Below are 15818 nucleotides of genomic sequence, written 5' to 3'. Positions count from 1 at the left end.
GAGGTAAAATGAGGAACAATAAAATTGTTTCTTTCAATGTTTGTAATGTCATTTATGTCAATTTGTTTGTCCACAAAAAAAGTATGGGTTAATAAGTCAATACTTAACTGTAAATCAGCTATTTTAATAGTAATCCTATAGTGTACAGGAATCCTTGTTCACAGCTGTCATTTCATGCTACTCTGTATAAAAAAAGACTATATTAAACAGCATGGTGAATATACTCCCCTCTTTTGTTCAAATGTTTGTCCTTTTAGCCATTTTAAAAATGTCTTCAACTATTCCGCTCAATACATGGTTCATCAAATGGGCTGCAGCACTTAAACACCTTCCCAGCAGTCAGGGGTTGAAACTAGTCAAAACATTACACCATCTTATTCTACAAGAATTATTTATTTGCTTTTATTACAAGTAGGTTGAGGCTACATTTGAATACACTGTAACTGTCATAGAATTTACATATTGACAGATCGAGCCATCAACTATTTATACAGTTTGAGAAGACAACTAAAATGAACATATATATTTTTTTAAAAACAAAGACTAATTCAATCTTCCTTGGTTACAGTCCGGCAGTGCAAGTCCTTCTTGGCACGTAGTTGTGAATGATAAGTTCTTAACGAGACTAATGAAACCTGTGCATAGTGGGTAACGTCGTTTAAGAGTACTGAACTCAATGCCCACAATCCTTATTTTCTTCGGAAGCAAACCTATTCCTATTGGTTTTCTTTGCCCACTAACTAATCGAATGGTGTAAGTTGAAAGAAAATAAAAAGTGATAAAAATCAAAGCCAGTAATACTCAGGGATAGGTCATGGATTATTATTGTTACATATAAAATACAATTAAACAATTGAACAGTAATAAGGAAGATAGAAAAAAAAAGATATACAAGAACATGTAAAGTAGAAAAAGGCAAATTTCTTATGTTATACATGAAATTGATTGAAGAAAGGATTAACTCTAACACAGACCAGCCATGTGCTAGAACAGCCTGATGGAGATTGCAGATGTTCTGGAAGGGGCTGAGGTGTGTGAGAGGCTCAAACCTCAGGCACAGAGTGATCCATTGCTGACCGCAGCAGGCCGCTTGACATCCTGCAGCAAGAAGAGTGGAATTAGCATTTAGCACCATTACATTTATAAGACAAAAAATTTTTTATTTCAACACAACAAATAAGTAATCAGCACATTTTATCAAGAAAATGAATTCATTATATTTAAATGTAAACCTTATCTAAACCTAAACCTTTAAAATGGTACCAAATTTTTTGACCCTAAATAGGAAATACTGGAAAATTCTTTAACTTAAACCTTTTAAGTCAACACTCAAACAAAACTCCAAAACTTTGTTGTTCTAAATTTCAGGCTTTAAATCCAATTAACCTTCCACATTAATACTGATTGATAAGAGTAATTATCATCATGACCCTTGTTAGCATTTTATAGCATTGGCTCGCTCTGAATTCAGCCAAATGTAAATGTGACCATTAGCCTCCATCCACAGAACAAGCATGTGCGAAATCTCTAAAACCATCTAATGAGTGTCAAGCTCATATTGTTTCGCCCTCATATTTGCAAAGATCCCATGTGTACACTTTTAATACCCTATATTATGTTCAATATAACCTGCACTGAATGAATTACTATTGGTATTAATGCACTAACCTCTTAATCATATGCTCATAGATGAACTTGGGCATGATGGTGATGGTCATGGCACTGGGAGATGTGTTCAGGATGTCTTTAATCTGAGGATCCTGCAGACACATGAAACAATTAAATCCTGTACTCTAAAATCCAGTACAATGAAGTAAGATCCAAATAAATAATGCAGTTTATTCCTTCAGTCACTCAAACGCTAGAAATTCGTGCTCAGTTACCTTGAGCCCGATGACATTCTGGCCATTGATCTCACAAATGTAATGATCAGTGAGAAGGCCATTGCGGGCAGCAGAACCATCCTTCACCAGAGAAGTGATACGGCCAGACTTAAAGATAAAGCCGACGTGGCCAGAGCTGTCCTTATGCATGGTGATTGTGCGCTGGAATGGCCTATGTGCAAAGACAAAGAAAGTAATAGTGTAAGAATTGACAGACCTACAGGTATGATACTGTACTAAATCTGTATACCTTGCATGATAAAAGGTGTCCACATGGTGGAGCCAGAGCCAACATGCTGGATGTTTTTAGACACAAAGTACCACATAATCCGTGTTTGGTAAATAATGTTTAACTGAAATATCCAAGACATCATGCAGACACCATTAACATTCAATCTGCATTTTTGTGCATCACTTTTAAGGGACAAAACTTGATTCTCTGACATCTGTTGATGACCTTTAATCTCTATAACCTAGCTGATAAACTGCCCGTTCCTTATTTGACATGTGTTAAAGCAGCAAAAACACTAAGATGTGCAGGACTAGGGATATTCTAGGAGCAGACTAGGAACCTGTGAGCTTGGTTTTGGAGATGAAAGGCAGGTAACAAATGTTCTGAGGCCTGGCATGAGCAAGAGAAATGAAAGAAAACAGTCTAGATTATACACTCACTTCATGAGGCACTCTATACTCTATTATCTGAAGGGCCTCGCTTTTCTCTCCAAACAGCCTTCAATCTGGGTTGTATGGATTCCTTTGAGATTCTGGTCAATGCTTAAGTGATTTATTCACACAGTTCCTGCAGATTTTTCAGATTTTTCTTTTAATACTGTATATCTCTCTATTGGATTCAGATCCAGTGGCTGGGAAGGCCACTGAAGAGAACTGAACACATTTTCATGTTCATGAAACAAATTTGAAATTACTTTTACTGAACTGCTGCTGTTTTTTTTTTTATTGTTTTGGTTTTTTTTTTTTTTGCCCCATCCATAGTAAAATCTAGAGACTGCTGTATGTGAAAATTCTGGGAGATCAGCAGTTCTAGAAATACTCAAACCAGTTCATTTGGCACTAACAATCATGCCACACTCAAAATCACTAAAATAAGTTTTCCTTATCTGATGGTTGATATGAAAAGATTTCGAAGCTGCTGGCCCATATCTACATGAATTTATACACTGCACAGCTGCCAAAAGATTGACTGATTAGAAAATTGCATGCATTTTGTCGGGTTAATTCAGGCAATTTTATATTTATCTGTTATGTATTTTGTATAGGTGTATCACAATCAACAAAATAAAAGAACAAAAACTAGAGTCATCAAGGTTTATTATTAAGAAGTAATATGGCACAACTCACACTAATTATATAGAGTATAAGGTTTCGTCAATGGACTGACCTGTCACGGACCACAAGCTCAATGCGCTGTTCGGCTGCTGCCTTCAGAGCCTTGTGGGCTTTGTCTGTGCTCCAGCCGGCACAGTTCTGCCCATTGACCTGCAGCACCTGGTCTCCAAAACGCAGGCCAGCCAGAGATGCAGGTGAATTTGCCTGCACCAGCTGAATGAACACACCCTAGAGGGGAGAAGAGGAGGGTAGTTTAAAACTAGAATTAATTTGAGAAATTTTGATCAGCCTGGGTTCAAATGAAGGATCATCAGCATGGAGTCCACTAGTCTCATCACTCACTTCACACTAAATATTGATTGTATTTATTAGTTTGTTTAAGAGAAATTCTCACATCCAACTAATTACTAGAATCTGAATGCACAAAGGACTTTGTGGAGTACCAAGAACACCAACTGTGCCAAAAAGTCATAGTCTGCCAGTTCTGCGATTTGAAGAGACTACCTACCTACCAGACCTTAGTAAAGATACCATTTCTAATTAAATCCCAGTTGATTAGAAGCTTTGCCCACAAGGTCACGACATCCTAGTATATATAAGGTTTACTCACATTGTCAATTTCTCTTAGCCGCAGGCCAACTTTGCCATCCTGGTCCTTGCAGAGTATGACCTCCCGAAGACCTGGGTGAATTTCAGCTCTTCTGATGCCCACATCAGCACCCGTCACCGGTCGCACCATGCCACTTACACCTGATCCTACTGCAACTTGCTGCAGAAAGAAGGGGAGGTGTGAGAAAGACACTGTTATACCAAACATGAAGAGGAAAGACATGATTAATACCAAGGCCAACATTCACATTCTTGTGGAAAAAGTGCATTACTGCCACTTGCACTGTGTAGTGTGACGTACAATACATATGATTTCTTTACAACGTCTGCTTGTTTCTGATATGTTCCTCTGTGTAATGATCTCCTACAGCATCATTTTCATTACTTCAGATGTATTTGTACATATTGGTAACGCTTAGCATACATCATTTGTTTAGTTTTTCCATTTCAATTGGTCTTAATTTTTCAATAATCATATTCAAAATGAGTTTATTTAGTGCACTCAATGACTAAAGACTATGGCTCGTTATTTTACTCTAATGCTAAAAACGTGGGTTTATCAGAGTTGATGTATGATGATATACATCATCCTGTGAAATTTATCAGTAAGGTTTCAACTTCAGTAGTTATGATGGGTCTTAATTTGTGCTTAGATCCTAATGATATGGGAGAGCAGATCAATGAGTGAAAGATCTCAGTTAATGTTTTTGTTTTAAAATTCGCATTACACTTTGGGGAAACAGGCAGGGAAGTCTACTAAGCAGATTAAAATAAAAAGAGACACCAAAAGAGGAACAGCTGTGTTGACATGCTACAATTGAGCTAATACGTAACACACACTAAATCTTATTTGTAAACATACAGATTGGAAGTACTTCAGGGTGGAGAACTCGTGTCAACGGTGGAAGAATCTTAAGACACTGATGCAAAGCAATAAAATGTTGTGGTCAGTAATGTTAAATTTGAACTCCATACAAAACCAATTAGGTTTAAGGTTTAACAATTTTGAAGATGTTACAGAAAAATATTCTTGAGGACAGATCCTTTAAAAATGCATATCTTTATATGAAATAAGGTATCGCTCTTAGCTGAGTTATTTCTTTGTCCTCCATCTCAAAGAGAACAGTATTGTAAAATATGGGACAAGGAGGCAGCTTATCTGAGTCACATGTACCATTTCAAATGTACTTCCCCTACATGACTTTATGATCAGCTAGTTGAAGTCACAAGACCAAGGAAACCAGGATTAAGTTAAGGAAAGATCACACACACGCACACACAAGACCAAGGAAACCAGGATTAAGTTAAGGAAAGATCACACACACGCACCCACAAGACCAAGGAAACCAGGATTAAGTTAAGGAAAGATCACACACACACACAAGACCAAGGAAACCTGGATTAAGTTAAGGAAAGCACACACACAAACACACACACACAAGCTTTACTTATATTTCTGAGATATTTCTATGTCCCACACACACCCATAACCACACACACTTACATTGTTTGCAGCTGGGATAAGAGCAAGGTTCTTCTGCACCTCATCGCTGGTCAGACTAAGCCCCATGTAGTCCCCAAGCTCCTCCAGTTTTGGGTACAGACCTAGAGGAATCAGAGAACAACACAGGGCATGATTTCCCATAATTTTGCTGACATGTGGATGATAAGGCATAAAATCTTTTTTCAAATATATATTTTAGTGTCTTATCTAGTAAACAAACAAACAACTAACTAAAATTATCTTTTATTTGTGATCAAATGTACTAGTTTTATTGATCAACTAGAAGACATCATACATAATGTAACTAAGGCTGTCCTGATTATTAAATAACGCAGTTATGATCGCAGTTGTTTAAAATATCCGCGGTCGCTGTATCCAACCACAATTATTGTGCACTTTTATTAGCCATAAGGGGGAGCTTGTAGACCTGCAGCACCCTACTTCCAACAATGCTTGCTCTGCACGCATTTCGCTAAGCAAATACGCGTGTTAAGTTCAAATGGCACTGTTCTGCCAAGCCAAAAATGATGCCACCTGTCTGGGCACATTTTGGTTTTATAATGTGGGGATATAATTTTGGGGATAGCTTGTATGTGACAAATTAGAAACATCCAAAATTTCTTAGTGAAATATGTCATAGTCTAACCCAGCAGTTCTTGGTCAGTTGAAGCACTGATAAAGTTTTAGTCATAAAAGAAATAAATCCTCGGGTTTCTCCAGTGTATGGAGTAGGCATGCTTCCTCTTATCCAGCATTACCACATGATCCCATTATAATTCTAATAGTGTAGCAGACTGACATTTATCAAAGAACCTTTGTCAGATTTATAAAAGGACCTGAGCAAAACATTAACAGCACTGAATGAATAATTAACATCTTGGTTCACATGGGAGGAACTGATGAGTGGAGCACTCAGTGTTATTATGGGTGCTAAAAGAGAGTGAAACACAGCACAACAGAACAACAGAGAGACTAATGGTGCACGATGAAGGGGGGGCTGAGAATGAGAAGAACTGGCATCATCCCCTTTCTGTAATAGTGCATTACCAACACTAATCTTATATATCTAAAAAAAAAATCTGTCCTTCATACACAGAGCTACCAATGACGTCTCCATGACTACACAGAGTTCCTTCCTTCAGCTTAGCGTAAACAAAAGCCCCACCGTCTCTGATGGTAACCAATCCTTAGAGAGAGAATGGCACAGGGGAGAGAGGGAGAGAATGAAAGGGAGAGGAAGAGAGAAAGAGAGAGAGCGTGTGAGAGAGAGAGTAAAATAAAGAACATTTCCTCCCCTAAAATTCACACGTTCCAGTACTCTCACTCTTTTTAGGTTTCTTACACCTGGATGTAAGTGGACTCTAGTGGCACACATCTGTCTTAAAGAGGGCGGAAATGAAAAAATAAGAACCTACACACAAAAAAACTATGAATCTTTTGTGCAGTTATTGTCCCTGGGGCATTGACAATCCATTACTGCGTAACCACCACACAACAGTTTCAGGGTTTTCATCTTAGTTCCTCATTCTGCACGCACAACACGACTTCAGGCACAAGAGAAAAAAAAGCGGAGGGGGTACAAAAATGGCAAGCATGCAGGAATCTGAATATATTCAGCTGGAATAAATAAAAAAAGGGAAGACATACCAGCGCTTGGCATGCCTTGCACGGCAGGCTGGTAGGTCTCCTCAGCGATGGCTGGAGCAGAGGAGGAGGACTGGGCAAACTGGGCCTGTGCCTGACAGAAAGGTTATCCATTTAGATAAAAGATATTAATTCAATTCAGTACTTCATTTGTAAAAAAAAAAATAAAATAAAATAATAATAATAATAATAATAAAAAATAAAACCCCAAATCACCACTCCGTATGTTTTTTTGAAAAAATATTTAAGTCATCATTAAAATCTTTTTTAATCACACTTCATTACCCTCATGACCTTGTCCACCTTCAGGTCCTCCAAAGATGGATACAGCGACATCCTGCAAAATAGAAAAAAGGGGAAAGATGTTGATCGCATGTAAGATGGGACATGTGCCTATAAACAGTGAACGTAGTCTTTACATGCACTTGACATGAAACTTGGCTAAAGGCATAGTACATATTGTTTGGTCAGGGAAACAATAAGGTACAATAAAGTAAGGTACAATGCAGGAGGCATTATTTAGCTGTGCTCCAAAACCTTAAGATCTCATTGCTCACTGCTTCACCCACATATCTTGAGCGTCCTACACAGCCTCTCACACATATTACACCACAGATGGTCCAATACACTTACACAACCATAAGCCACCCTCTTCCTGTTTCTGCTTTCTTTACAAAACTACATGCAAATGCACACACACACACACACACACACACACATATTTATGATCAAACCTCTCAGGGCCCCATTTATTTACTACCAGTGATCTTTATGGTCTTTGTCTTCACGATTTTAACCGATGATCCTCTTTTAAAGAAACTGCCATACTGGCACAGACATTCACATTTTAACCTACAGCCCAGCAAAATTAATATTACTTGTTTCTGGAGAGCTAATGAGCAAAGTGTTTAGGGAAAGTCAGTCCTTTTAAGAACACATGCAATTCACCTCCATTACACAGGAGAAACATGACTCAGACTACTATAATACTACTTTAAATCGTAGTACTGTAGCACTTTATTAAATACTTCATTTAGAAGATACAAACTGTAATAAACAGATATTCAGAGGAGTTCACAGTTCCCAGTTGTCCAGAGATTTGGGCGAAGACACAATTGCAATGATGAATTGAAAAGGCTGTTTATCTATTCACAAGGATTATTAGTAAGTTCATTTGTCCATATTAGTTCACAAGTTCATATCTATTTGCAGAGCCATATAAAATGAATGCTATAATTTAGGCACATGCCCTGTAACACAATTTCCTGTGATATTTGCTGAAGATTATATAGACATTTCGCCTTCATTTTGTAAAATAGAACGGTTCAGAGAGTAGTTGCGGCTGTAATGTTAATACACAGCGACTTGTGTATTATTATTATGAAACGTGCCAAGACAAGCAATAAAAGAATTTTAAAAAATGATTTGTTTTCTCATTGATGTGCTGACATTTTTTTAGGAGGATATTTATTTAACATTTAGTAAAGGAGTCACTAGTATCCACGCTTTGTGAATGGTTACAGTGATTTGCAAGGTTTTCCGGTACGGAAAAGTCTTAAATGAGTTATTATGCTTTTCCAATTTCTCAGTAAAATGACAAGCTGCAATAAAACAAGTGACAAAATGAACTATACAGACAAAATGTGGCCCAAAGTTTGCAGCTTTGGAATGTCTTTGTATGCTGTAGCATTACCATTTCTTTTGTGTTATCAATCCCAATGCCCCTGCAAACAAAGTGAGGGCCATGACAACACGAAGAAGGTTTGCCAATGAATTCGAGTGGCCTGCACAGATCCCTGAATAAACATAAAAACACTCAGGCAAGCAAAGTCTACTAGATAGCTTTCCCAGAGGAATGGATGATTATTAATAATAGGCAAACGTGTTTTTAAGTTTATATAAGTAAACCTATTATAGGTTACCAGCCTTCGCCTTACTGTATATGTTTACAACACTAGTCTGTGCTGCACTTTGAGCATGCAAATAATTGTTCAATGTATGCTTCACTGTGCATCCCGTCAGTAGAATATCTAATTTTGACTTCTTACAGTATATCGCCCATAAAACAGGTTTGGGGACTGTGTGGATGGATTACTTTTAAAGACAATTTGTCATGTGAATGAAATTTCAACAATTATAAAATAAAAAGACGGCACATATTAATACCCTTTCCTTTCTCAGGCCAATGCCGTCATGCATGCTTTAGTTTGCTGTGCATTCCCCTTGCACATGATATTCAGATTAACAAGGTTGATATAACATGCTTACCCGTCACCATTTGCTGAAAACATTCGAGCACTTAAACCATTCCTAGCAGCTGAAACCGCCAACACAACACAGCGTCATCCGTCACAGCGAGATTAAACAGCATAACAATATGGTTTGTTAGTTTAACGTTAAATGGGAACTACATTTGGGATCGGATGTTTAAAAAGCACATATGGGTAGGAGAGTCAGGTGTCCACATACTGTTGAGCATACAGTGTAACAGTCTTATTTATCATAACTTTAACTCATTATGTTTATTAATAACGCCACCAAAAAAGATAAAATGGTCAGAATTAGCTCTCTCCTTTTGAGACTGAATCAAAAAGATGGGGGGAAAAAAGAAAAGAAAATTACCACAGTACCTGCACCATTATAACATCCTCATGTACTTCCTTATACACTGAAATGGTGGAAATATTTGTTTTCCTGTCTTTTAAGAAAACGGTTTTGAAAGACCAAATTGTTTATATCATGGAAAAGCAGAATACTTGCTCAAACCGATTATGAATCGTGTTTTGTTCGGATATAACTCAATGTTTACAACAGTTAAAAAGAATTAAATGGAAATGGAAAAACTACATGAAGAAACAGTTTGTCTAAAATGGTTCCTTCACTTTGGATTTACAAAGAACAGAAATTTTGAGCTGCTTCTCTATAGTTTACTGCAATATTCAGGTCAGCTATGGTGTAATGAACAAAGCCTTTTCAGCCAAATATAGTGACTCATACAGAGCAGCACAAACTGAGAATGAAGCAAAATTTTCAGAGAAATGAAAGTTCATTAGGAAAGACTTGAGACGTTGTATCATATGACTTACAACAGTAGAGTACAGTTTAGGATCAGCATTACAAGTGAGCTTCTGTGAAACTCCAAAGTGTACATTAATACCTTAACACACTAACAACAGGTTGAGAAAAAGGGACACAATGGATAAAAACGTGAAGCAACTAGCAACCAGACACAAGATTAACCAGCCAGGTCAACAGTCTTTTACGTCAGGAAAAGCAAGCATGTGGTTGGCTGAAAAAAAAACAAAGGTCGCCAAGTACGATAGAACTGGCCAACTAATTTAGAGAGAACAAAACACACAAAGCTGGTCAATGGGTGTATCTGCATTACACAATGTGTTCTGTACCTATTTTATTACCTAATCTGTATATTTTGCACTCCATCCTGTCAAGCTTTTTATACCTGCAGTAATGAATGAGTGAGTGAGTGAGTGTGAGTGTGTGTTAGAGTGACTGTGTGAGTGAGCGACTGTGTGAGTGAGTGAGTGAGTGTGTGTGTGTGTGTATGTGTTTGTGTATGTGTGTGTGTATGTGTGTGTGTATGTGTGTGTGTGTGTGTGTATGTGTGTGTATGTGTGTGTGTGTGAGTGACTGTGTGAGTGACTGAGTGAGTGAGAGCAAGAATATGTGTGTGTATATGTGCATGGTGTCTCATTGAGGGTGTGTTCCTGGGATAATCTCTGGTACTACTGCAACCCTAACCAGGACAAAGCAGTAACTCTATATGAATAAACAGGAATGAACAAACAAATCATACGCTGTGTAGCTTTAATGCTTCATGAGTACTAATAGTAAATGACATGAAGAAAGCAGGCACTAACTCATTAGCTTTCAATCCCTATTCCTAATGCCTAAGCTTCGATGTGCACTGAACCCACTGGTGGGTTGTGCACATGAAACAGCTTACTAGCTTACTGCATTCTTGAACACGGCTGTTTTTGCGTTCTAAATGTGGCTTGGTACAAACAATATACCTGGGATGCAAAATCCAGGTCTTTAGCGTTTTCTTTCAACTTTGATTAAAGTGAGCTGGTGATTTGTCCACCACAGATCTCCCAGAAGGATCATATCATAATTGTAATTGTTCAGAGCTAAAAATATAACGTCTGCAAATGTTAAACTGATTAAAATGTTTTAATATCTGTATATTGTCACACAGATATTTTATCCACCTTAAGGTCTCTTGAATTTAAACCATATTCTAACTGCAAAGTTTTCCACCCACAGAACACAACAATCTTAACAAAACCTTTCCATTTAATCACCACTCAGATTCAGGTAGGACACTGCATTTGATGAAAAAATCTGCATGTTTCGAGTAGGAATGCGAGACAGAGAGTCATTGACTCCACCTCATCGCAATCTGATATATTAGTTTTAAAAGGAATCCATTAGTACATAATAATAATAGTTTGTACTGACTGTCCATTTGAGTGCATTATCCTGAACGGACACATCTTTAGTACTGCAGTGATTTAGCAGACTGCTGTCTGAGGTGTATGCCGCCATTTTATACTGCGCAAGACATGCAATACCAGCAGTACCTCAATTTCTACTATAATCTGATTCAGGAAATGCATGAGAGCGCAAACAGGAAACTCATCAGGACAGACACAGTTGATGACCATCATTCAAGACCACTGCCTGGATTTATCAGACAGATGAAAGGTTTTGTGATACATATGTATATTTAGATTTTGTGTCTCTGTGGTAAACAGTAATAGCATTTCAATACACTAAACAAAAAGAAACAAATAAATAAATAAAAGCAGTATTTCAGATTTCTCTCATTATGGTACACAGTGTAGACTCAAGTCACCTAAACAGTTAATATTAAGGTTACTTAAGTCTAATCTACTAGGTGAAAAGATAAAATGAGCCAAGGCAGATATTTACAGTTTAATCTTTTTCAATAATAATAAACACATTAGAAATCCATAAAAACCCAGACATGCTACTCTGAACCTACAAATTATTCATCTTGCTTTTTTTTTCAGTTTCTCTTTTCTGGGAATTGGGTGTGTACTATCCAGTGTCATGTTGAGATCCAACATCAGTTATCTTTTTTTTTGTCATATATGTTTTTCCTTTGCTTTGCTTGTATTCTTTTCATTTTCCACTGTACTTTTTTTCTCAATACAGTTAATTTAGAGTTAATTTCATTTCTAAAAATAGTGCAAACTCTGCTAGATTATAGATAAACGATTCCCATTCCCCTGCCATTCTGAGATCGGCAATCGGCAGATCATGATCTTGGTGATCGGTAATCGGTGATCGGCCCCAAAAATGCTGATCGGAGCATCTCTAATCGTTAATGTAACTGCTGCTGCTATTACCATCTACAGTGGTATTCAGATTTTGAACATATTACAATACTATTATTTTACACACACACACACACACACATACATATACATACATACATACATACATACATACATATATATATATATATATATATATATATTTCAAGTCAACATTGTACACTTGTACATAGAAACAACAGTCTATATTTCCATATTTAAAATATAGACTATATTTCAAACTATGTTTGTATTTCTCTGTGTTAGTATTTTTTACATAGTGTCTTGTTTTCTGTACTTGTCGGGTATTCACTGTTTACAGCAAATAAAGAATTTTATTGTACTGGGAAACGTGTTCCTTTACGTGTTCCATCTTTATTCTATACTATTTATGTGACTTGTGGTATGGGTGCTATTTCTTTTCACTCCCTCAGAACAGGTGTCTTGACTGGGAGGCTTAAACACTTATCACACTGACACTGACCCAACAATCCACACTCCAAGGACAGAAAGCACAAGCATTGTGTTCACTTGGAATAACAACAATGACGGAATGGTATAATGGCATATTTTTTTGCTTGAACAATTCTGAATAGATTGTTAATAACACTGCTAAGATGATATAATTCAGGATACTAACACACCAGGACAATATTAATTAGTTAAAAGATTAATCTGTATCATGCAGTCTTGTGCAATGTCAGTATTGTAATGAACATACAAAATAAAATACTGTGCCACACTAAAGTCTATTTCAATACTGAACGAGAGCCTTTCATGACAAATCGTTGGTTTTTCCATGACACAGACAGACACCCGTTTTAGTTGTGCTATCTTGGTGTTTTTCCCCCAAAACAACAACTTAATACGAGTCATGAGAGTGACCGGATCTGATGACGTCACTGGGGAAAGTCCCTTCCTTAACATTCAGGGGTTCTAGAATTGCCTCCTTACCTCTGGGAAGCAACATGCCTTCAGCTGGGACACGTTCTTATACCAAACACGTGACTTAATTCCGCATTTCCGTTTCATTACGAAGCTTGTGCCACAACCCTTTCCCGATTTCTACCTGATAAAACGTCTATAAGCAACTTTGTTTTCCAATAAGAAGCCCAAACACACACCAAATCAAAACAAATGACATGTTAAGTCGCCTAGCTGTTACTTATGCGACTACTAGCTGGACAACTGAGTTTTCCTAAGGTAAACAGCTAGTTAGTTAAATGTTGCACCACCAAAACTCATCTCATCCCGTTGTTATTTTCGCTACGTAACTTTTTTTTAAAGAGACGTCGTCGTGAATTAATGTCACTGTTAATGCACTATTGACAAGTGTTCATTTGTCACAGTCAAACCCTGATGTTTTTGCAACGTTAGCTGGATATTTAGATTTGTTTGGGATTTGTAACGGAAATCAGTAACGTTACATCTTGCTAAAGGACTTCGATAGTTAGACAGATAACCTTTAAAAAAACTTATAAAACAGCAAATGTGAAGAAGGGGGAAAATGTTGTATTCGAGATATATATTTATACATATACATAAATATATATATAATATATAACCTCTTTGTTCTAACAGCTGGCTAATCTATTAGCTAACTAGCTGCTCGTTTAACGCTAGCAACACTACTGTTAACTTAGCTTCTCAAGATGGAGTCAAATAAATCAAAATAACTTACGTTTATGGTCCCGAATATCCGATTCCAGGTAAAACGTTAAGAGATGTGGGTGTTAGACGGTGTATACGTAGACAAAGCAGTTTTTTGTGTCTGCCTAGAGGGGGAATGGAAACTCTGCCGTTAACTTCCTGCTCGGTCTGTGACGTGTATGTTGACTGTCGGTGCCGAAGTGCATTCATTACTCACTGCTGCAAATATATTTGCTTTATAACTTTATTGATCAGAATGATTCGACATGTAAAGACATGACTAAGCACTGTTGTTTATTAGCTGAACTAGATAAACTAGATATATTTTATTAGCCAGTCTATAAATATTACAAAAGATGAAACTAAGGTTTTAGGCGTTAACTACATTAGGTGAGTCATGCTTTTATTTTTGAGTGCACACACGAATCATGGTGTTGTCTTTAATGACAAGGTGTTTTCGGTTCACATAGAGATGTGATTTAATCATAATGCCAAGGATATTGACAAGGATGTAAACAAGAATAATTATGTTCCTGGTAAGTTGAAGTTCAGGTTTGGACATTTTTTTTTCTCAACGCTACTCCTCCTCCTCATCCTCCTCCTCATCCTGGTCTGGTGTTTGTTGCTATTACCTTTTCTAAGAGATCGGAATTACGGTTTTCCCGAAAACGGAGCCTCAAATTGGCCTATTTTCCCACAGACTTCCAATCAAATATTTGGAGGTTTATAACTCGGCAAGATTTGTAGCTACTTCAACCAAACTTCAGGCTATTGGTTTCCCATTGACTTTACATTGACGGAATCTTGGAATTCAGTAGCTGTGATGTGTATTCTGGTGACGTCACTACGTGCAGGTTAGCCCCAAAGTGGTATCACAAGAAGTCAAGTCAAGTCAAGAAGCTTTTATTGTCATTTCAACCATATATAGCTATTGCAGTACACAGTGAAATGAGACAACGTTTCTCCAGGACCATGGTGCTACATAAAAGCAAAGTCAGAGCTAAGGACTTAGTAAGTTAGTCCTAGATACATAAAGTGTAACTGTGCAACCTGGTGCAAACAGTGCAGGACAAGACAAACAAGACAGAAAGACAGTGCAGGACAAAAGACAGTGCAAACAAAAAATACAAGACAATACACAAAACAATACACAAAATACAATGTTATACACAAAAGACAAGGGATAGGACAATACACAAATGACAAGACATTGTTATAGCAACATTACCACAACATACGCATGTGACATATGAAAACGCGTATGGCAAGCCATTTTAACATTTAATGGCTTGTCTGGATGTGTAGAGAAACTTCCGTACGAGTGTTCTGATGGCGTCACATGAAAGTCAATGCCCAATATAAATGGAATTGCAAAATTTCCACAACATACCTAATGGTATATCAAAACACTCGACACAATAAGAAGAACTTATGGATTATGTGTATTCTGGCAACGTCACATCGCCTCCACTCACCTCCAGAATCATCGGTACCCTATCTGAAGTATTACCAACCTAAATACTTCAACCAAGTATTACCCTGTCAAAAGTATTACCAACCTAAACCAGACAGAAATAAATTTTTTTAAGAGCTAAGCAGTTTGCCTGTTTGGTGACTGCTTAGTTTCATGATTTCCCTGTCTCTGCAAGTGTAACTATTTATATCATCATGAATTTTTCCTAATATTATGTCCCCAGGTGGTCCACCGGCAAGATCCCATGCTCTCATTGTCACGGTCCAGGTTCAATTCCCGTGCAGGGAGCTCACTCAGCCACTGAAGAGTTAAGAGTTGAGCAGGGATAAAAATGGGAGGGTTGCATC

At 37.3% G+C, this 15818-nt stretch overlaps 1 protein-coding gene across 1 annotated transcript; it reads right to left on the bottom strand.

Annotated features, from left to right (window-relative positions):
- Positions 1-374: 374 nt before the first annotated feature.
- Positions 375-14183, bottom strand: sdcbp2 (syndecan binding protein (syntenin) 2). Its single transcript, XM_060893723.1, has 9 exons — positions 14029-14183; positions 7273-7324; positions 6991-7081; positions 5344-5444; positions 3841-3999; positions 3283-3458; positions 1884-2055; positions 1669-1760; positions 375-1098 (listed from the first exon to the last, which is right to left on the bottom strand). The coding sequence occupies exons 2-9, from the start codon at positions 7321-7323 to the stop codon at positions 1044-1046; spliced, it is 897 nt and encodes a 298-aa protein (XP_060749706.1). The 5' UTR covers position 7324; positions 14029-14183; the 3' UTR covers positions 375-1043.
- Positions 14184-15818: the final 1635 nt, after the last annotated feature.

Source organism: Tachysurus vachellii, chromosome 19, assembly GCF_030014155.1.
Source record: "Tachysurus vachellii isolate PV-2020 chromosome 19, HZAU_Pvac_v1, whole genome shotgun sequence".
Taxonomy (NCBI): Eukaryota; Metazoa; Chordata; class Actinopteri; order Siluriformes; family Bagridae; genus Tachysurus; species Tachysurus vachellii.
The sequence above is the reverse complement of the archived record's forward strand: the minus strand, read 5'-3'. Positions and strand labels throughout refer to the sequence as shown.